General features: G+C 40.8%; 1 protein-coding gene across 1 annotated transcript in view; it reads left to right on the top strand.

Moving 5' to 3' along the window:
* FAM171A1 (family with sequence similarity 171 member A1) overlaps positions 1–23079 on the top strand; it is a 139141-nt gene that overhangs the window by 56299 nt on the left and 59763 nt on the right. The window contains exon 2 of the mRNA XM_077809429.1: positions 21126–21353. Within this exon, the coding sequence (XP_077665555.1) occupies positions 21126–21353 (228 nt within the window). The remainder of the gene's footprint in view (positions 1–21125; positions 21354–23079) is intronic.

The following is a 23079-nucleotide window of genomic DNA, read 5'->3' as shown; positions in this document are numbered from 1 at the left end:
CATCTTTAGTGAACCATTAACATTGTTCATGGAACGTGAAGATTTTCAAGCACTTGTTTAATTACTCTAATCTTAGAATGCTGTGTACACACACACACACACACACACACACACACACACACACTTTATTTTTTTTAAATGTTATGTCTTTACAGTTTTAACTCTTGTCATAATTTTTTTCTCATAACTTCAAGATTAGCTTTTTTCAAGAAAAAAAAATGTATAAAGATTTGTGAAAGCTTGATATAGATGGATCATCTACAATTTTAAATACAGTCCCTACACTACTAATTTTATAAAGCTGCTTGGAGACGACCACTAAATATTTTTTCACTGTCTTGAATATGGGCTTCTTACATTTTTTGCAGTAGGACTTGTGGATTTCATAAATTCTGGATTTCATTATTTCAGAACATATGTAGCTGATAACTTCAAAATTAAGCTACCATGTTTTTCAGGAATAATAAAAAGCCTCAGTCTTATTGAAGCTAACAGTATAAAATTAATATGAATTTTGAAAGATCAGGCCTTTTTGGAGGTGAGGTGACAAGGAAGGGTAGGAAATTTGTTTTTAAAAAGCTGTTTATTTTTTCAATCTCCTTTCCTAATACCTTTTGTGATGACCTTCTAAACTTTCCAAAACCTGTTCTGTTGTCAGATGAAATTGGTTTAGCGTTTTGCAAAGAAAGGTAAGTAGGAATTGTGATTTTAAGCTAAGTAGGGAGAGACTGTTGTACCTCCATAATTATTGTTTAAGCAAATACAATGAACAAAAAGTGCTGCTCCTCTTTTGTAACTTGATACAATTGCAGTTACTGCATGGTTACAAAGCGAGGTTTGTAAACATACTTCTGTTTCCAGGCGTTGATATTCAAGGGTTTCCCCCCTAAACATGAAGTCTGGCATACAGTTTTGGAGTTTATAGATGTGGCACTTTATAGTATACACAGGGTTATCTGAATTACTCCAGTAGTCGCTCACCAGATCAGAGAAGCAATTATTTTAAACTAAAACAACTTCAAGAAAAAAACCCTCCCAGACTTATTGGGTGAGACACTCACCCTGCTCTGTCCTTCCTACACTGTGTAAAAGACCTGGAACAGCATAAAGGGGCCCTAACAACTCCCTTTCAGGCAGAGGGAGGATTCCCCTGGTGTATGTGTGGTAGGAGACCACCTTACACTTTCACCGCTGATTTGATATGGGGTTAACAGCCAGAAGATGAACTTCACTGTGCAAAGATTAAATACTTTAATACATTCAATATTAAACAACAAAGTTTTTATATTACATTTGAATGGAATACCCATTATCTTCCTCAATCAGGCATATTTTCCATTCACCCAAATGAGAGAATCCAACATAATTATCATCTCTTTTGTTGAATCTGAGTGGTGCCAGGTTCATAGCACCTTTTCAGTACCCGTTGTTCTGACATTGCCTAGGATTTTATGATACTAGAATAAAAACTCTTGCTGCCAGGAAAGTTCTGCTATGCAAAAGCATTAGCATAATTGGACAGCAATTTTTAAGGCTGCTGGAAAGCTCTACTCTCTCTCCATTGAAGGCAATAAAAGGAGAAAGTACAATGAGAAAAATAGGGGGAAGAGTGACTGATGGAAACCAAGGAACTGTAAAGAACTGATAGGGTAGGGAGAAAATTGAACAAGACACAGACAGAATTAGCAAAAAGGAGAGGGGATTTATTCTGTTGGCTGAAATAAAACTCCTCCCCATATTGTGTTTCTTGCGCGTGCACCTTCCCCCCCCTCCATCCCATGTGATTTTCTTCATATTTTGGGCCAACTCTACATGGAAAAAGTTGCACCAGCATTTTTTCAGGCAGTAACTACGATGTGTTGATACTCAAATTGTCTTGCATTGCCACTTGCATCAAAATATGCAATGCCACTTGCATTTTCATGTCAACATAATTCCATTTTGGCAGGAGTTATTAGTGCAGAGCTATGTGGCTGAATCATTATATTGGTACAACTACACTGATTCAATCAGGCCATGTCTACACTAGGAGTGCATTGCCAGTATACCATACCAGCAGACTCCTAGTGTGGATGCAGCTTATACTGACAAAGCTGTGCTTTTACTGACGCAGCTTATTGTGTCACCCCCAAGAGAAACCACATATACCTTTAAAACAGTTTTGCCAATATTACTGTCTCTGCATTAGCTGCTTTTGCCAGTATATCTGTATTGTTCAGGGATCACACTCTTCATACCCCTGGCTGATGTAACTTTGCCAGCAGAATTCTGTAGACATAGCTTAAATCTTTCTATTGGTGTCCCTCTCTGCCATCGGTTTACACTTGCACTGACCTGTCTGGTTACCTGTCTGCACTTCACTGCTTCAGGGCTATCTGCATCAGATGTCACTTTCTCTTTAAATGGCACTTGCAGATGCTCCAGGTCTCTGTTTATAAAGCCCAGACCAAGTTCCTGGGACTGACTTTGTACAGTAACAGTAGGCAAGCAGGCACAGCCTATCAATAATATTCCCTTAAGTAAATAATTTTGAAGACTAAAGAGATTGACTGACCAGTTAGGTTATTAGATCAGTTGCTGTTGAAACTAATAGAGCAGCTTTCCTGTGAAATAACTTGCCAGACATTACTAATGTATGTGTATGTAAATTTCAGACTGTGCATTTTGTTTTCACTTTAAGGATTTAGGTGGAAAAAGATGGGAAACTGTATTTATCTTGTGACTTAAGACATGAATGTGTAAAAGAAGAAGAGTATTGGGGGTAGCCGTGTTAGTCTGTATCCACAAAAACAACAAGGAGTCCGGAGAGGAGACGAAAAACAACAAGGAGACTAACTATCTGTTAGTTTTTAAGGTGCCACTGGACTCCTTGTTGCTTTTAAAAGAAGAAGAGTTGTCTTATTTTGATCTTGATGAATCTTAATGCTGCAAATCAGGAGCATATAAACTATTTATTTTTTTAAAAATTAAATCTATAATAGTAATGCTGGCAAACTGAACATCAAATAAAAAATAACTTTTTAGATGTCCGTGTGCAAGAATAGGTAAAACCTGGAGTAGAAAAATAACATAAAAGGATAATGGCCTTCTAGGTATTTAAAAAAACAAACAAACAAAAGAACTAGACAGCTTTGTAAGGAAAGATCAGGTTTTCATCTCATTTTGTTTTACATACTTACAAATCAAGGGCCTGATTAGTACTTGTCCAGGAGTCAGTGGAGCTACTTGCATGAGGAAAGGTGATAGCCTTCCATGTTTACTGGCTTAATTTACTGTGCCAATTTAAAAAAAAAAAATTGCTGAGACTATTGGTCTATCATAACTGCCCATTTCTTTTTATAAGTATGAAAGAGAATTGCATGGCAAGCAACAAAGATATAGATTATTCCAGGTCTGAAATATACTATCCTCTTCCCCTCTTCCTCCCCCCCGCCCCCCCCGGTCTTCTATTTATATCTGGGAAACTGGTACTCAAGAACTTTATTTTTTGCCCCAGAAAATGCAGAAAAGAGTAGTAACATGAAAAAAAAAGGTGAGTAAACTTCTAATAATTGTGTTTTTAAAGTTGTGGCAGGGCGTGTATACCCTTTCACACCTGTAAGGAAGAGTTAAGCAGCTGCTTTGGGCCCAGGCAGCCCCACCCTGCCACATCTGCAAAGCATACATAGTTTGGCAGAGGGGCTCAGCACGAGAGTAGGGCAGCACACAGTGGAGGTGAAGTGACCTACACCTAGGAAGGAGCTCTGGACTAACTATAGCAACATGGCCAAACCCTAAGGAAGAGACCTGGCATTCTCAGAAGGTCTAAGACTTTATCTTTGATTTCTAGTTATGTAATGACTTTTTTTTTAAACCCATTGGGAAAGAGGGAACTGGTAGGAAGTGATGCAGAGGCAGCAGTATAGCATTTTGACAGTGCAGGACTTAGCTGCTTACACTGGGCCCTGGATTAGAACATGGTGGAGAAGGTGGGACGGGGTTCTTCTATTAACTACTAAAGGGTGCTGAAGGCAGAAGTTGACCCCTGATCTGGATAGTTTAGGGGAGAGAAGGCCCTTAGGATTGAAGGGTCAAGACCCCGAGACCTCAACCCAGGGGGAGATCTGGAGACCCTTGTCTAACCTAGAGGGCTACTCCATTGATGGACTCTATATACCTGGAAAGGGGCAGACATAAAACATGTGACTGGCCCAAGGGTTGAGTCGTGGAAGGGACAGAGCACTGCCGGATTAGAATGGCTGTCAACAGGGGGACTGGGAAAGATGACCTGCCATGTCCTGCCTAACCACTGTGTGGTGCTTGCAGTGAGTAATCCCCTTCAGCATGGGCTGACAAAATCAGGCAAACTTCAAAATATGTCTTGTCCTTTATTCCTCTTGTGCCTAGGTATACCCTATATCCTTTTTGCGTAGTAAGCTGCCCTCTCCTTTACTCAAGTATACATGAAGCACTGATTTGTGATACCTGGAAACATCACGTAAATGTGTGTTTCACTTTTTCAGATGCTGATTTTAGACATCACTGTCTGCATGCCATTTCAGCTGTTTTGAATTCCTTCAAACCTATCCTGTGAATACAGCTGCCATTTATGAGTTCAGTGTCTGCATGATTTAATTATTCAGACACTCTCCCATTCTCTCCTTCTCCTTTTTAAAAAAAAAAAAAAAAGTATATGCACAGTAAAGGATTTTCCAAACAAAACAGCTGTTTGTTTATCCTAATTCAATGCTTAAAGGTGCTAACCTACAATATAGACATAATGTTCTTGCCAACACCAGAAAAACAATAAAAATATATTGGTATGTTATAGATGTGTATGTTTCTGTTTATTAATGACTGAATGGATTTGTCTGTCAAGTTACAAATGCCTATAATCCTCGATGACCTATCCTTGATTTAAATGGATGTGTGTTTGCAGTGCTGGTATCCTAAACAGAGGGCTGAGATGGGACGCTATTTAGAATTCGCAAAAAGAAAAGGAGTACTTGTGGCACCTTAGAGACTAACCAATTTATTTGAGCATAAGCTTTCGTGAGCTACAGCTCACTTCAACTGATTGCATCCGATGAAGTGAGCTGTAGCTCACGAAAGCTTATGCTCAAATAAATTGGTTAGTCTCTAAGGTGCCACAAGTACTCCTTTTCTTTTTGCGAATACAGACTAACACGGCTGCTACTCTGAATTCTGAATAGGTTTCAGTACTCATTCAGAATCAAGCTGAGAACCTTCTTAAGGGGAATGGTTTATAGGTCATGACATAAATTTTCTGCCGATCTTCACAGCATAAGTAATGATCCCTCTTTTCATCGCCACATGATCTATATAACAAGTCGGTAAATACAATAGTTCAGTTTTATGTTGAGATCAGTGTATAAAGAGAGCAAACAATGACCCCGGCATTCACTCTGACACCTTGGTGCTGTGGTGATGGGGATATGACAAGTGCCATAGATGGACAGAATTGTAATACTACCACCAGCTAATTAGGTATGCCCCATTTTCAAGCTGTGCCAAAAGTAGCAATGTAAACTGGACTGGTGGCTTGACAGCACCCTGTTAAATATATTTTGAAACTGACAAGTAGCTAGCAAGGAAGATGCAAAGCAAGATGTAGATATAACCACATGATTCCCATTAAGGTTTATGGAGCGTGTGGAACACATGAGCCAATAAGTTCAGATACATTGAATCCTGCTTAAAGTGTATTGCTAAGTGACTGCTATATAAGATCACTTTATATTAGGATGGATTAGAAATAAATTTTGAAAAAAGATCAGATTTTAATATTCACTTGATATCTTAAAATTGAATTTAGATATATGTAGCTTTAAAATTAAGATCACTATAAACTATTATAGTAATTTAAATAGCGCAAGTTTTGTTTGCTGATCAGTTGTCATGCACTGAATATTTAGGCAGTCATCACAGCTGAAATTTACATGGTACAACAGCCTTCATGAAAACATTAATTGAAAAATTAATTCAAATTGACTTGGATGAGAATGGTACTACATGCATTGGAAACTGGATGAAGGCGCATACAAATGGTAATGACAAGTGGCTGTCTGTCAGACTGGAGAAGTTTTATAGTAGGATGCTATAGGAATCTGCATTGCGTTCCATCTTGTTTAACATCTTCATTAATTATCTGGAAGATGGGATAAACTGAAGGCTAATTAAATCTGCAAATGATTTTAAACAGGACAACAAACATTGATGAGGGAAGAAATAACACAGAGGCCTGGAGATATTGGAAGTACTGGAAGGAAATAAGATCGGATTCAGTATGGACAAATTCATGTTAATGCATGAAGAGGAAAAATAATCAAAATACAGATATTGAATAGTAGGGAGACCTTAAAAAGAAGTAAAGGAAAGTAACTCTAGAAATAATAGAAATTTTTAAAACAAATTAGATATGATTTTTCAGTGTGATATGGCAACAAGAAAAGCTTAACATGACTTATGATGCTTTTATGTATTCAGCCCAGTTTGCAAGTACTGTATATGCCTAGATAGCTCCAAGTCAAGCTTTGTCCCAACCACTGTCATGAACACTGTAGCATCTATTGTCTGTATAATAACAAGTAAATTGGACTACAGAGAAACACAATCACTGCCATGATAGGTAGGAGACTTAGGGCATGGCTAAACTTGCAGATGTAGAGCACTTTGAGTTAAACCAGCCTTCGGAGAGCGCAGTAGGGAAAGTGCTGCAGTCTGTCAACACTGACAGCTTCAAGCGCACCAGCGTGGCCACATTTTCGGCACTTGCAGCGGCATTGGGAGCAATGCATTGTGGGCAGCTATCATAGAATCATAGAATATCAGGGTTGGAAGGGACCCCTGAAGGTCATCTAGTCCAACCCCCTGCTCGAAGCAGGACCAATTCCCAGTTAAATCATCCCAGCCATTGTCAAGCCTGACCTTAAAAACCTCTAAGGAAGGAGATTCTACCACCTCACTAGGTAACGCATTCCAGTGTTTCACCACCCTCTTAGTGAAAAAGTTTTTCCTAATATCCAATCTAAACCTCCCCCACTGCAACTTGAGACCATTACTCCTCGTTCTGTCATCTGCTACCACTGAGAACAGTCTAGAGCCATCCTCTTTGGAACCCCCTTTCAGGTAGTTGAAAGCAGCTATCAAATCCCCCCTCATTCTTCTCTTCTGCAGACTAAACAATCCCAGCTCCCTCAGCCTCTCCTCATAAGTCATGTGTTCTAGACCCCTAATCATTTTTGTTGCCCTTCGCTGGACTCTCTCCAATTTATCCACATCCTTCTTGTAGTGTGGGGCCCAAAACTGGACACAGTACTCCAGATGAGGCCTCACCAATGTCGAATAGAGGGGAACGATCACGTCCCTCGATCTGCTCGCTATGCCCCTACTTATACATCCCAAAATGCCATTGGCCTTCTTGGCAACAAGGGCACACTGCTGACTCGTATCCAGCTTCTCGTCCACTGTCACCCCTAGGTCCTTTTCCGCAGAACTGCTGCCTAGCCATTCGGTCCCTAGTCTGTAACGGTGCATTGGATTCTTCCATCCTAAGTGCAGGACCCTGCACTTATCCTTATTGAACCTCATCCCAGCATGCAAGTGACTTTTCAAATGGGGATGGGGTGGAGTGTGACAGGGAGTGTGTTGTGTGTATGTGGGGGGAGAGAGAGTGGGTTTTTAGGGGGCTGAGAGTATGTCAGCATGCTGTCTTGTAAGTTCAGACAGCAGCAGATCCCCCCCCGGCCCCTCTCTCTCACACAAGCATTCCACACTAATGGTTGCTTTGTCTCAGAGCAGATAAGCAGCCAGCTGTCAGAAACGGAGCTTTCAAAGGGCATATCCGCATTCCTGCAGCAATTCAAAAACAATGACAAGAGTGGCCACTTGACTTAAGGAGATTATGGGATGTTTCCGGAGGCTGATCAGAGCGCAGTAAAGCAACACCTTGTTCACACTGGTGCGGGGGCGCAGCAAACATTATTCCACTTGCCGAGGTGGAGTACCAACAGCGCTGTAGCCGCGGAATCAGAGCACTCTACGTGCCTTGCCAGTGTGGACGGGTAGTGAACTAGTGTGCCCGTGGCTCCTTTATTGTGCTGTAACTCTCAAGTGTAGCCAAGCCCTTAATAAGTACATACGAGTCATGCAAGAATAGCAAGCCTCTACCCAACTGGAACCAACTAAAAATATCCCATTACTATTGTTTATTTCAACTATAGACATCAAAACATGGCTTGTCAAAGAAGGGGAGAAAAATTGGTGTTGACTGTAAGCCAGAATAACCACAGAGATGTGGTTATGTTTTGAAGAGTCTTAACCATAAGACCAGGAACTGGAGTAGGACTTGGGAGATGTGAGTTCTGTTACCAACTCTGTCCCAAACTTCCTGTGTGACTTTGACTATTCCAGTTGATCTTTTTGTGCTTCAGTTCCCCAACGGGAGTGTAATACCTCAGAGGGATGGTGTGAGGGTAAATTCACTGCTCAGTTGCTTCAATTATGGGAGCATGTAAGTGCTTAGATAGAGTTCAAATACACACAATCTGAGTCAGCACTGCAGCCTTGACTCTGTGGGAGTCAATGGGACTACTCATGCAGCTTGAGTAAGGGTTATAGAATCATGCTTGCTTCAGCAATCACATCCCACTTTTGCTTTCAAAACTGAGCTTTACTGATTTCAGAAATATGAAGTAATGATTCAAAAATACTCTGGAATAAGTAAAATTAATGCATGCCTGCTTTCCCTGCCCTAGCATGTGTATCCAGTTTCAATTAAATTGAATAGTTAATAATGTGTGTCTGATGTATTCTTACGGTCGTGTGTATTGATTTATTTAACATAATTGCAGCTTTGAGACTCCATTCCAAGAAAAATTAATACATATAGCAAAGGATTCTTGAAGATTAAGGTTTCCAAGTAGGCTACTGGTGCATTACATGCAATTTTGGCCTAATATCCTTGTGAGCTGTGCAGCGTTTTCAGCTCATCTGTGTGTTGTCGTTCTAGAAACATCTCATAGGTGGTGATGCAAAATCGGCAGTGATTTTAACCTGAAGCTGTGGAGAATTAATGCTCAGCAGCTGAAAAATATTAATGCATAACTTTACTCTTGTATTGATTTCTCACCTGTGTTTCGAAAGAATCCATTGGTAAAGAGTAGATTTTTTTTTTAAAGCAGGATTACTTTTTCACGTCTAGTAAAGAGTGCATATGTAGACTGATCTATAGATTATGAATAAAAATTCCCGGTTATCACTTTGAGCATTGACAGGTTCTTATCCCAAGATCAGGCCCAGTATTATTAAAATTATTATATACAGTAGTTGGGAACCCCAACGTGCACAGGTGCAACACTCACATGATAGGAACTCTTTTATATTTACAAATAATTTATAATACATTTAGCAAAGTCCCACACACTCTAACTCAGTAAAGTAGATAGCAATAATACAGAAAGTACATCTGAACATCCATACTCTCACCATCCCTTGCAGAACAACCTGAAATGTTAGCCATTATCTTCATCACCGTCACCTTCCTTATCTTCACCAGTGGCCATCTCTGGCCCCTCCCAAGAGCTACATCTCTCTTCCCTACTGCCCTGGGATTCTACTTTTATAATATGTTACGCTGGCATTACCATGCCTAATGCATATTCAATAGGGGTTTCTCCCCCTTCCTTATCTGCATTTCCTCCCCTTACCAATGTTAAGGTATCCATTTTCTATAGGTTAGTGTATTTATGATTTCACCTATTATCATATATGTCAGTTCGTTGTCATGGCATTCTTGAGGTCAGATGTTCCATCCAAAATCTTCCAGAAGCTGGTGTCAGTTCATGTTCTGTGGTTGGCTGAAGTCATTATGGACAGAATTACCCCCTACATTCTACTTCCAGTTCCACAAAACTTATGAGTTACCTAAGTTTATCTTTGTCAAAGTTCATAGGCCTCAAGCCTCATGCTAACTGCTGAAGCCAACGTCTTACAGGATACAAGCCTGTAGGTTCTTTGCATTACTGCTGAATATAATAAAGTAGAATTTAATGCAAAGCAGTGAATATAATAGAGGTAAGCTGGCCCACTGGGCTACAATTACATGTGTGGCAAGCTAAAGCCTTCAAACAGCAAAAAAAATACAAGTTTTGTAAATGAAATTACTGAGTGTCACACACAGTTCCTATAAAGATCAAAGCTGGGGCTGTTAATATAACTATTGCTATTCATGAGTTTCATAGTCATGCAAGTTTCAGGTTAATTATAAACGCTTGTTTAATCACTTTACAATAGGGCATCAGAGTCTCATCTAGGAATTATGCATATAGCTCTCTTGCTTTTAAAGCGAATTCCTACCATTTTTACAAGAAATTAATTTGTAGTAGCTCGGGATTTGCAAATCCCCTTTTATACATGGAACAGTCAAGGGATGAAGATTTTCAAATGATCCCTCACCCACCCAAGTACATGCTTCTGCAGTAGCTTGGCTGTCACTGGAAATGGCATAGGAGTACTCTAGTTTACCTTCTAAACCAGAGGCACAAAAAACTAATTGAGCAGAATACACATTTGCGTATTGTTAATATACAGATATATAAGTTGGGCTAAATTAATGTACTTTTACTTTGATTTATAAGGTGCCAGATTACTGCAGGAAGCACATACACAACTTAATACAGCAGAGTATTTTTTGTGGGGGGGAATTCCACCACAAGACAAAATTGCATTTCCCTTTAGACAAAAGCCTTAGAGATAGGCCTTGCACTGTGCCCTAAACACAAACTCTGTCAGACTAGCAAAGGGACTCAATGTAGGGCTTAGATTTCAAGCAGTAGTGAGGCTAGGCACTACACCTTATTTTGCCTTTGAGTTCCTAGGAATGCAGACTCCTAACAGGTGACTCTTCATCCTCATTATGGGGCTTGCAGGCAACTCTAGTGTGCTGCTGATCCATGCCCATGAAATCAAACTGCAGAAGTATAGGGTCCCCAGATATATTTACCTGCTAGCCTGTGAGCTTTGATAGAAAATTTTCCCTATCTTTCTTTTCTAAGGCTGGCCAGCTATTCCATTTTATTACCTCTTTGTCTGCAAGGGACTCTTTTCACACTATTGCTCAGGGGAGTACAATTTATTAGGTGTGGGGTGAGAATGCCCCTGACATAGTTGTGTGGACCAGGATTCAAACGGTGTGTGAATCCTTGCTGGCTTTGTTTGTTGTTTTTTCTTTGACATAAACTTCTTCAGATTGTCTCTTCTCTAAAAGACCTGGGTCGTCTTAATTACACATCTAGCTGCATCCAGTCCAGAGATATGGAAAAACCCCAAGTTACTCCAAACAAAGCTGTCTGCATTTAGCACTGTAAAAGGAGGGAGTTTTAAGTACAAGGTCTCAAGAGAACTTTCCATTGGCTATAAAAGCCTGCCTGGCAAGCTGAACGAGTGAGTGGTCAGCAAACAGGTGCTTATAGTTGCCTGCTTAATACATTAAATTTTACTTGTATGATATCAGTTACCTAGTTTTAACCAGGATTTGTTTAGCTGCTGCTTTTGTTTTGGTTTGTTTCTCAAATTTTGTTAATAAATTGCCTGTTTTGGCACCTGACACTTTTATTGGTAGAAGTTCTGTTCAGTCATTGCCACGCAGGAGCATTGTGACAAGTCACTGTGAGGTTTGCTTTTGCTGTTTCATGTGCTTGCATATTGCTCTTTACTAGATAAAGTTAACAATTGAGAATTATAAAGAAGTTGATGACCGCATCAGAGATCAAATGCAGACCTTTCGAGCTAGATCCTCTGCTATTGTAAATTGGCACAGCTCCACCTAAGTTGATGCCAATTTAGAACTAGCTGAGGTCTGGCCCAGGTGTTAGCAATCATGTCTTGTGACCCACAAAGTATACCTCCATTTTCCTTTCCTCTTTTTATTCATAGATGCCATGGCTAGAAGGGACCCCTTGGATAATTCAATCTGACCTCCTGTATAACACAGGCCGTGGAACTTCCCCAACATAATTCTTACAAAACCAAAATAATTCCATGTGTCAGATACCCCTATAGCAGGATCGGTCCCTGTTTTGTACATGTTTTGTCTGGTTTTGATGTGGATTCTTCACAGGCTTGCTTGATTCACTATTTGATGTGGTTCATGTAAATGCAGCCTACCAAAACCACTTTCATTAGCCAATTCAAAGTCCATATGTTACTGGCTGTTGGATACATTTTTTTATACACACTCTTCCTTTCACCACACACAGCCACTTGCATACTCTTACTCTATTATTTTAAAACCTCAATTGTTGGTAAAAAAAGACTTCTTGCTACTACATGTTTAAATGAGATGGCAGTATTAAATACTTGAGCTGGCATTTGTGACGAGGGTGTGGAGCATTTCTTTATCTATAAAATATTTCCCCCCAGATAGATGGAAATCCTATTGTTCAGAAAGGATGACCTTACAAATGGACCAAAGGTTTAAAACAAAAAAAGGAAAAACTTACCCATTTGTCATGTAGGTATCAAAACCAAGTGTGTTGTTAGTAAACTTAAGATGTGTGGAGGAAGTAGCTTTAAATAGGATTCATAACTGCGTTGTTGGTTTTGTTCTTTGTTTGTTTTTTTTTTAAATGAGCAGACTGTTTTCCTTTCCTTTCTTTTTCTTTAATAACAATCTAGGAATTTAAACAGTTTTTAATTTTGTAATGTCCTGAGTTTGTCCCTGCTTAGGAAAGTCCCAGAGGAAAAATTCTGCTGTAACTAAGATGCGTAATAATTACTGCCTTGATTCTGTAAAGCTTATCAGAAGCAGACCTCTGCCCAGTTGACATTGGTTAGACTTTGCACAGACATAGAAGTGTGTTCTCACAGATCAGTTTGTAGGATTGGGGCCTAAATCCAATAGGAAGCTACAGTTCTTCAGTGACTTAAAGTTACAACTTCATTCCATTGTTGTTTTTTCTCTTTTATTTTCAGTAGAAGTTCCGACACTTAGCATTTCTCAGGATCAGGCCTTTCAGTTGTATTTGCCATTATTTGCTTATATCAATAAAACCCAATAATTTTCAAGAGGCTGGTTTGGGAGACTACACTGACTGGACTCAGTTCTTGAGGAAACTGGTATCTGATAAAGGAAAAAGATGGTTCATGAAACATGGCATTGAGTGGGTTCTTCACATGAACTTTAGATTTAGTAAAAACTCTTAAAAAGATTGAAAAGCCAGGTAGGATTTTAGGTTTGAATGTCAGTGTTTTGATATGGCTATCCCAAATGATAACCTTGGGGATACTGGTTTTCTTTATATAGCTGAGAATAAATTTAGTTCAGGAAATGGAGAGTTATAGTTAAGGGACTGCTTTCACTCAGACTAGTAGTTTTTGGTTTGTCCTTGTTCTTGTAAAAACAGATAGGATGTGATTACTCAGGAGCACAAAGGAGTAGAATTGTAAAGGAGACACTGGCTAGTGGCGCTTGCTTAGTGCACAACTGCAGTGGCTCTGATCCCGTCTCATGGATTAACTCCATATCTACCGCATTACTAATTTTCTGGTTGTTATCTGTAGTCCCCGTTTCCCTTTTAAATTCTTGAGTCCTAAGTCATAAGATTTTTCCACGGGTCTCTCTTAACATTCTATTGTTTGTAAGCAAAACATTTACAACTGCCAGATTTGCCACCCATCAGTTTTCAGATCTATTTAAACAGGAGTCTGCAAAGCCGAAAACAGAAGCTCTCTTACTCTGCTGTTTTATAACATATAGAGAAGACCTGAAAGGAGAGTGGCTGTTTTTTCAAAGAGGGTGGGTTGGGGATTTGGGTCTCATCTCTTTTATTTTTTTCCTGGAAGAGCTTATGGATGACTGGAGAGCTGGTAGGACTATGTCACCCACATGTATTAAAGAAGCTACACCTGAGTGCATGAGAGAGTAAGGGACTTTTAAAGCTTAAAACTTTTTAAATTAACCACTGTTTTACTGACAAACTGAGTGAAAATATCTTTTCCAAAGCTCCTTCAATTAATGGCTGTGAAAGCTCCCACTCCAGTTCTTTAATCCTCCAGATAGACCTCTAGCAATATCCAGGGAGTCAAGCCTTGATGATATTCCTGAAATGTGAAAGTGTTTTTTTTTTTTTTTTTAAAAAAAAGCCTGAAAAAAAGATAGCTCTGCTTCCTTTGTATGAGCGAAGGTAAAAACTCAATCCCAGCACGCCCCTTTGACTCATGTGGTGCTGGATCTATTCTTTTAGAGTATTTTCTTTTGTCCTTGCTGTGATCTGGCAAACCAGGTACCAGCTTATGCCAAGGCCCCACTGAACACTGAGAGATGCTGGAAACCATCCTGGTTCACCTGTGTTAGTATTGGAAGGATAGATATTAGAGTTGTAAGAAACTTTTTGGTGTCTAGACCTTATGAATAGCTTGTAGGATGCTGCATGTATTAGTTTCACTTATCTGTACGCTATGTTTTAAACCAATAGCAAATGTTTACATTGTAACCCTCGGTAACTCATCAAATCGGAAAGAATACTTCTGTAATTCAAATGCTGGCTTCCTACACAAGATGTTAGGTTCTGCCCAACCAGAAAGCTTTTGAAACCAAATGCACCATTACAAGATACCAAAAGAATAAAGACTTTGTTAATTGCACTCCTCACCCCCTCCATGAAGAGGAGACCTGCACATGATGAACTCATCCCATCGGCTTGGACTCTGGGAAGAAGGGGATAAAAATCCCTGACCTGGATAAGCTAGGTACTTTTTTGCTGTTTGGACTCTAAAGGGCCAAGAATCATTAAGGATAAGGAAAAGACACCCCCTCCCCAGATGTTTTACCAGATTTAGCCCTAGAGGACATATGATGTTTGCTTATTAGAGAATTGTTTATTATCTTTTGGAATCTACAACTGTAACTCATTTGTATGTGTTATATTATCTGCTTTAATCATGTACATAACTCTCACTTCTTTTTCCTAGTTAGTAAATCTAGTTTATTACAGGATAGACTACAAGTGTAGTCTTTGGTGAGAGATCTATGGTACAACTGACCTGGGGAAAGTGACTGACTGGTCCTTTGGGGAATAGTGTTATGATTTTTGATGTAAGGGACCATCAGTCACAAACACCAGCTTGCCTGGGTGGCAGAATAGACCAGAATGTCCAAGTGGACGGGCTGACTGTGACTCCATGTTAAGGCTGTTATAGTGCTAGAGGAGTTCACGCTTGATACTGGGTTGATAATATCTAATTCTAGAACATACAACCAGTTTGGGGGGTTTTTCTCTGCTTCTTAACAGTCTGCCCTGAGGTTGGCACTCACACTTGTGACTTGTTCATGACAATTGCATTCCATCATTCACCTCTATTTTTATTATATAAATATATGTATTACTTCCTTTTTCTCAGTGTTCAATGATATTTTGGGTTGCTGTGTAAGGTGTTTTCTTTGTACACCTGCAAAATTTCCTCAGAGACCAATAGAAACTATTGCTTATGGAGGTGCCATTTAAGCACAGGGAAACTAGCAGTAGGAGTTGCAGATAGTTCAGCATTTTGGTACTACTACCATAATTTATCATCGATGGCTCTGTCTTGATGGGCAAAAATGGTGTATTTTTCAATCATGTTAACTCCCAACTAGAGTACACCTGGGCCTGCTAACTGCTCCCTACTAGGCTGCCATGTGGCCAGCTAATATGGTTTGAAACATATTGGCTAGCATCTTAATGAGCATTAGGACTACAGTCCTGTTAAGCTAACTGAAGTGAACTAATGTGGATGAAAAACAGGCATTGTTACACACAAGTTGCATTGCTTTATCTTAAATTGGTTTAGAATCACACCTTAAGCTAAACCAGTACAACTTTCTCATGTAGACAAGCCTACCTGTCCTTTTTGCCCATCCAGACAGTGCCCCTGTGTTGCGGTTCAGTGATGAGACAGCACACAGCTTTATGCAAGCAAGCAGGCTGGTCAGCGGAGATGGGCTGTTCTGCTCCCCGCCTTCCACCTTCTCCTTTTATTATATTTCTCCCCCTAAGCATTACACACTGCTACACAAAGGAATGTATGACGTTGATTCATATACTTAGTTACCATCCTTTAACTACTACAGTCCTGGTTCTCAGGCCTTGAGCCCAGGCTAAGAAAGCCTCCCACAGTTGCTGTCCAAACAATCAAGTTCTCATGGTTAATATCTAGCCCTTGTCCTTGGATAGAGCAATGTGTGCATTGCTTCTAGGAAACAGTCAGGGTGTGCCCCGCCTGCTTCCAGGTGGAATAGCTAAACATTAACCCTTCACCCCTGGGAGCATCTGAAAGAAAGGAGTTAGTATATAGCTGGGTCTCAGACTTGCTTTGGGCGTATAGCATTGCTAAGGCACTGTAATTGCAATGATGCTGTGAACCTTTATTTTTCCCTCCCTTCCTCCAAGACCTTACCTATAGAATCAATAGACACTTCGTTTTCTGCTAGTTTTAATGAATGAACATAACTTTTGTAAATAAAAAAGCACAACACTAATATAGTTTTTCAGAAGACTGCTACTGACTCTTCTTCCTTAGAGCATATTCTCTGAGTAGTCTTTCCCCTCTGCCCCACCCCCACCCCGTGGACTCTCTTTTTTCTGCTCTTCATCCGATTTTCCAACCATGTTGGAGTCTTCCTTTTGAGTCCCATGTGTGTTTAATTCTAACGTGGCTCTCTGCTATGGTATTCTGGTAAAATCGAGAATAATTCATCTGCTACATCTCCTCTGTCTGTCTGCTTGATATTTCCAACTGACAGCTTTGCCAAATGTTTTAAATACTGTCTCTTCCTGAGTTCATACTGATTCTTCTAAAGCAGCTTTTACTAATTAAACACTCCTTTTTGGTGTATCTAATAATTCACTCTAAAACCTCACTATTAACTGGAGGTCAGACTATCTGATCTAGAATTGCTTACTGTCTTTATCCTTCTCTCTCCCCACCCTCCTTAAATCTCTCACTTCCGATCTCTTCCTTAAATAGAATTTACTCTAGTATTTCAGTTCTGGCTGTGATCTCTGTGCACCAGTTAGATTTCCTCTGACTTTTGCATTTTTGTAGAGATGATCTTGCTACGGGACCTCATTCTTAACACCATTTTGTTTTGAGAAAGGGTTTTCTGCAGCAGTCTCTCTCCTGGCTGAAGTTTGTAATCAGTCTGTTGCTGTGGAAATTATTGTGATGCTGCAGGTTCAGCATTCCTGACTTCACTGTTGGATTAGATAAGAAGCAAAAAGGAGCTGTGGGGGAGAGAGAGCCCTTGTTTAAGTAGGTCTTTGACCGTTCACAATGTGTCAGTTAAGATAAACAAGGGAAGAGGAACTGGATGTGTTTAAGTCTACAAGAGTTTTTTTTCCTCCAGTACAAAATAAATCAAATTAAAAAAAATCTATTGAAAAAAGAGGAAGGAATAGATAAAATCTGGGTGGGTGATCCAATGACATTGACTTGGAACAGCATTTCCGGTATATTTTCCTAACTTCCCAGAAGTGGAGGATGCATTGCTGTCCAATGGCCTTTATCGTACCAGACTGATAGCAGTATTCCCGGACGTGGACAGTCAGATCTAGCCCACCTTACTGGAGAGAAAGTTGCCTTGACACAGGGCTTTGTGTGGAAAAGAAACGGGGAGAGGAAAATCTGAATGGGGTGTCCTGGAGGAGAGGACCCATAGTCCCCCCACTCTTTTAGGAAAGAGAAAAAGATTTACATGTAGATATTTTTATTACTGTCTTCATCACTTGTTCAATTCTAGTAGCAATCTCTATTCCAAAATTATAAATTTTGAGAAAAAAATCAATATGTATGACATTTTGTAAGTTTTCACTTCTGGTCTCCTCCCCTATTCCATTCTAGATCTCTCTTAGCACATTATTAGTTCTAGTTGTTTAGAACTTTGCTTCTTACGTTACCGACGTTTCTTGTTACCATAATATTCAGTTAGCCTTGTTTCCTTGCCCTCCTTCTTTATGCATGCCTCATTATCCTTTGCTGCACTTGTTCTTCTAGCTTTTGTTAGCATTTCTTTTCCTTTTGACTTGCCTAACAACTTGCCTGTCTCACTTCAGATCTAAGAGCACTTGTTTTCTGCAGATTTCAAAAATAAAAGCACATTTCCCTCCTTGCCTTTCTGCTTCTTAAATACATGTAGAAAAATAGTCTGTCTGTGACTAGTGTGTAAGGTGGGACTCCTTATGAGGCTGTTTGTACGATACATTAGTGTCCAGGTCTACTGCAGTACATATGTATGTACATTTTTTTTCAATATATGTTGGGATTTTTAACTATTAAATGTAAAACTGGGAACTAAATCCAGAATATACTTCATGCTGATTTACTTTAAACTGACACCCTTGGTTGCCAAGTTGCAAAAGGAGGTGTTGTGGTGATGATGAATTAGAATGGGATTTTTGTTTAGGGCTGTCTGGCACTTATCATTCTTGTGCTTGTAAGTGTAGACTTTGACTATGTATACATGACCCCACAGTTCAGACTACAGGGGTGTGAATTGCAGTACGCACTAAGGTGCTGCGCCCTCACTGCTCCTGTGGACGCTGCTGGCACAAACTAAAAGGTATCTACTATGCATTAACATGCTACATTAACACAAACTAGTTGTGACAGATACGGTAATTTCCTGCAGTATCCTTGGGAGACCTTATTGAATTAAGTTTACATGACTTTGGGGTCCATTGTATTAAATGAATAGTTTATGTATTATTGCATGTAACAATCATATGTAACTTTTCAAGGGGGGAGATGTGAGACCTAGGGATGCAAAGGACTATATTGAACAATATGCCAGACAAGAATGTGCCAAAGAGCTCAGTGGTTTTCCTGGGGAATATCTAGGGAGGAGTTAATGCAAATTCCCCACCTCTGGTTGTCCCAAAACCCAGCCTTTCGAAGCTATGCCCTGATGAGTGGACCATTGTCTGCTGATCACCTGTTGCATGAGGCGTCTATCAAAGGCCCAAACTTTACAAAAGAAAGACTCAACTATTCATGGTTGTTCTGGTTCAGAATCGGAGACAGTTTTTTGAATTTGTAATCATGGGGAAAATCCTGTTGTGGGTTTTAAAGGACTGACACCTACCACAGCCTGAGGCTGGAGTTGGGATGGCCTCTGGTAAACATTTTTTTTTCATGAATGTAGGTTCTTTTATTGTTTTTAGTTGTTTGCTCTGTAATGCCTTCACCTTGAGAATAAATGTGCTTGCTCAGAAAGAGCTGTGTGGTAACTTGTGACTGCAGCAATTATGCCATTCATAGACTCTGGAGAGAAAGCAAAGAGCATCTGCTGGCCTTTTAGGCGGTCTGGCTTGCTGGGGATAACACTGTGTAGGCAGAGAACTGTGAAGCCTTGGAAAAACTCCAGTCGGGAGGGAGGGAGGGAGATGCGGGTCTCGACCCATGAAAGGTGAAGGCTGAGGAACCGGGAGCCTACAGTGGGTGCCATCGAGGGACCACAGAGGAGGAATGCAGGTGCAATTACCTTGGATTGTGACTTCTTAGGTACCTTCTGATTTGCACCTTCAGGATCCACACAGGGGAGTTACAGTGCAGCACAGCACTCTAGTACATGCTGCAGTTCACACCCCTGTAATCCGAATTGCGTGGCCATGTAGACAAGCCTCTTGGGTCTAAATTTCTGAAGGGACCTAATATTTTCTTGCTGATGCAGGGCCCATAAGGAGAGGTGCTGTTACTTGAAGGATTTCATTACACAATGAAATCCTTCTATAAGTGTTCACCTTCACTAGCATACTCAGTATTATTTAACCACTGAAATTTTACAGCAATTTTACTTGTTCCCCTCTTGGCTTTGTTACTTGATATTACTTCTTGCTGCTTTAGTATCTGTATGTACAGTTTGAAATAAAATGTATAATACTACAAAATATTTATACGTGCAACAGAACTCAATCCCACTTACTGTTTTATATAAAAGAATTAGTGCTTATTTATAAATATAGTTGAAGTGAAAATGAGGTCATGCTCTGTTCCTTCTGCAGCACACGAAGAAATTAGTTGCATTTGGAGCACAAGCGATGTGCTTGTCAGTGAGGAGTCTGGCTGAATTCCCATGAACAGGAAGGCGAGGGTTGCATCCGATTATCTCAGTGCTTTGGGGAATCGGGTATGAGGCGATAGCGGCAGCGAGTGGGAGAGCAGCAGATTTGCGTAAAATGGGAGAGTGGGAGGGATGGGTCAGGCCCATACTTTGGGGAATGGAAGGGAGAGGATAACAGACTGTGAAGGGGAAGCCTGAATAGTGCTTTAGTGAATGGGTAGAACCATTGCTAGCACTTTGAGCACTGTTCTGAACCTAGGGCGTGACCGTTGAAGATAGCTGCTGCTGCTGTGGTAGTGGCTATTGGGGTGGGTCAGTTGGGGACTATTGTAGGGAGAGGAAACTATCCTGGAAATAGAGGAACTTGGTAGCACCAGCCACACAGTGAGTGTCTGGCTTCTTATTCATCAAATGCAATATGACATAGCACATATTTTAAAGGCATAAGAGTGCCTCTAATTTGGACAAATAAATTGTACATCTGAAGGCACTTGCAGGAGTAGTTAGTTTCTGGAATAAGGACAAATTAAGCCACTCCCCCACCCCCCAGTAAAATGCACCATCGTGGCTGTTTCTGAAGTTCTAGTGTGGATAAAGTTGTTCTGCCTTGGACCATTGCTTTTTGCTGCTTATACTGACTGGTTGTCTTGTGCCCAGATACCATGGTGATGTGTGCAGTATAAGCACCTCGATAGTCTGTGCTAACAGCAGAGTAAAGATCAGGGGAGCATGGCCAGCATCCTGCAGTGTATGACGGAGCCCATACCTATAAACGATATATGTGAAACATTGTGCCTGGGCATGCAGTACTGCCAGGTGGCAGCTCTGTAGAGTTAACAAACCTCTCTAGAGGGCCATGACCTAAAATAGAGAATCATAGGTAGGGAAGATCAATAGCAACATACATCTGTGTGTCAGTGATTAGCATTGAGCCCTGTATCTCTTACTGTTAGCATCCTAGTTTGTTCTAACTACTACATATAACAAAAGTTTTCCAAAGGCTAATCATTGTGGCTGTCTGTCATTACAGAAGTGACGCTGAAGGTCCACGTAAGCGATGCCAGCACGCATCAGCCAGTAACTGAAGCCTTCATTGAGATTTTTACCAACCAGATTTCCATTGCCTCTGGAACCTCAGGAGCAGGTGGCACTGCCTTCATCAAGTTTCAGTATAAGCTGGGCAGTCAGCTGATTGTTACTGCTACTAAACATGCTTATGTGCCAAATTCTGCACCATGGAAACCCACAAGATTGCCTGGTAAGAGAAGTTTATTTTTGTTCTGAGGTAAGACTTTGCATCTAAAGGAAGTTACAGAATTACGTGTGACTGACTTAACGCTTAGGATTGTAACCCTGAGTGGTTGTGGGGAGAAAAATATTAGAGGGGCACACCAACACCACGCATCTGGACATCTTTGTGAAAGTTGATCTTTCTAAGTCCTCTAGAATCAGCACGCTTAGTCAGATTTCTTTTGAAATTTGGTGTGCTTCAGGAGGGTGAAGGGTACAATTAGTGACTCAAATTTGGAGTCATTTGAGCCAATGGTTCCAGAGAGATAAGCTCTGAAACAGGCACTTTAAAAAAATGTTTGTAGGTTGGGGGAGAGGGGGTATAGCTAAAGAGCAAACTATTTGAGATGCCGGTCACTGTGGTCTCAATCTGTTGAGTTTTACCCAAGGCAGAGTGTGGCACCCACTAAATCTTTGGAGGACCCAAACTGAGAAAAATATTTAAGAAAATGTACTTTTTTTATTTTTTTACACTGTGCATTTGCTAATGCAGAAAAATGGCTAACAGGTTTTCATTCCCATCATTTTATGTGGTTTAAAGTGTGACTTTTGTAAGTGCTCTAAAATCCAAATGGTTAATCAGATTGCTTTGAAACTTGGTATGCCTCATGGAGAGGCAGGGTATTGTTAGTGACCAAATTTAAGGTCAATTGGCTGAAGGGTTCCCAAGTTACATGCCCCCACAAAACCCAGTTTCCATCCGCTTCTTTGTGCTGTTAAACTGAGGGGTACTAATCACTGGGTGAATCGCAGACCTTGTTGAGTTTGACAGTAAACTCACCTTGGATGGCTTTGAACTGACCCTTCTATTAACATAACTACAGATCAATTAATCACAAGCCCCCACCTAAGACAAAAGGAGATTTGCACTAAGTGGCTGGCAGTTGCTACAATTTGTGAGTCAAGGGTGGCGGTTTGATTTTGGGAGGAATGTGTGGTGGAAATTATACATGTGAATGCTTCCTGGGAGGGGAAGAGTATTAGGGGGCAGAGAAGTGGGGGGCGGGGAATTGAGGGGAGAGAGGTTTGGGGCTGCAGCGAGGGGAGGGGGGGTTATAGAGGGGCATAAATGGGGACAAATGAGAGAGGTTGGTATGGTTGGATCAGGGGTTTTCAAACTTAATTGCATTGCGACCCCCTTCTGACAACAAAAATTACTACATAACCCCAGGAGGGGGGACAGAAGCCTGAGTCTGCGCAAGCCACACTGCTCCAGGTGTGGGGGGAGGGCTAAGCCTAAGGGCTAAGCCTAAGGGCTTCAGCCCCAAGCAGCAGACCTGTAACCTCAGCCCCACTGTGGAAGGCTGAAGCATTTGGGCTTCGGCTTTGGCCCCAGGTGATGGAGCTTGGGCTTCAGCCCTGGACCCTAGCAAATCTAAGACAGCCCTGGTGGCCCAATTAAAATGGGGTCACGAACCACTTTGGGGTCCCGACCCACAGGTTGAGAACCACTGGATTAGATGTTTGGCTGTGTTTGTGTGTGTGGTTTTGTGTGCTGTCCCAGCTCTGCGCAGACAGCTGGCACAGCAGACCTTGAGCAAACCACCCAATGACCACAAGATCCGTTAAGGTACAAAGGCGCCCAGCCAAGTTTATTGTTGATGAAACATGGTACTAGTATCCTGCAGACTCTACCGGACCACTAATACATGTATTCCTGTAACAATGGAACAGCTCAGTGAACGGCGGGACTT

The sequence above is a fragment of the Eretmochelys imbricata genome, chromosome 2 (assembly GCF_965152235.1).
Source record: "Eretmochelys imbricata isolate rEreImb1 chromosome 2, rEreImb1.hap1, whole genome shotgun sequence".
Taxonomy (NCBI): Eukaryota; Metazoa; Chordata; order Testudines; family Cheloniidae; genus Eretmochelys; species Eretmochelys imbricata.
This window is presented reverse-complemented; position numbering and strand designations above follow the sequence as displayed.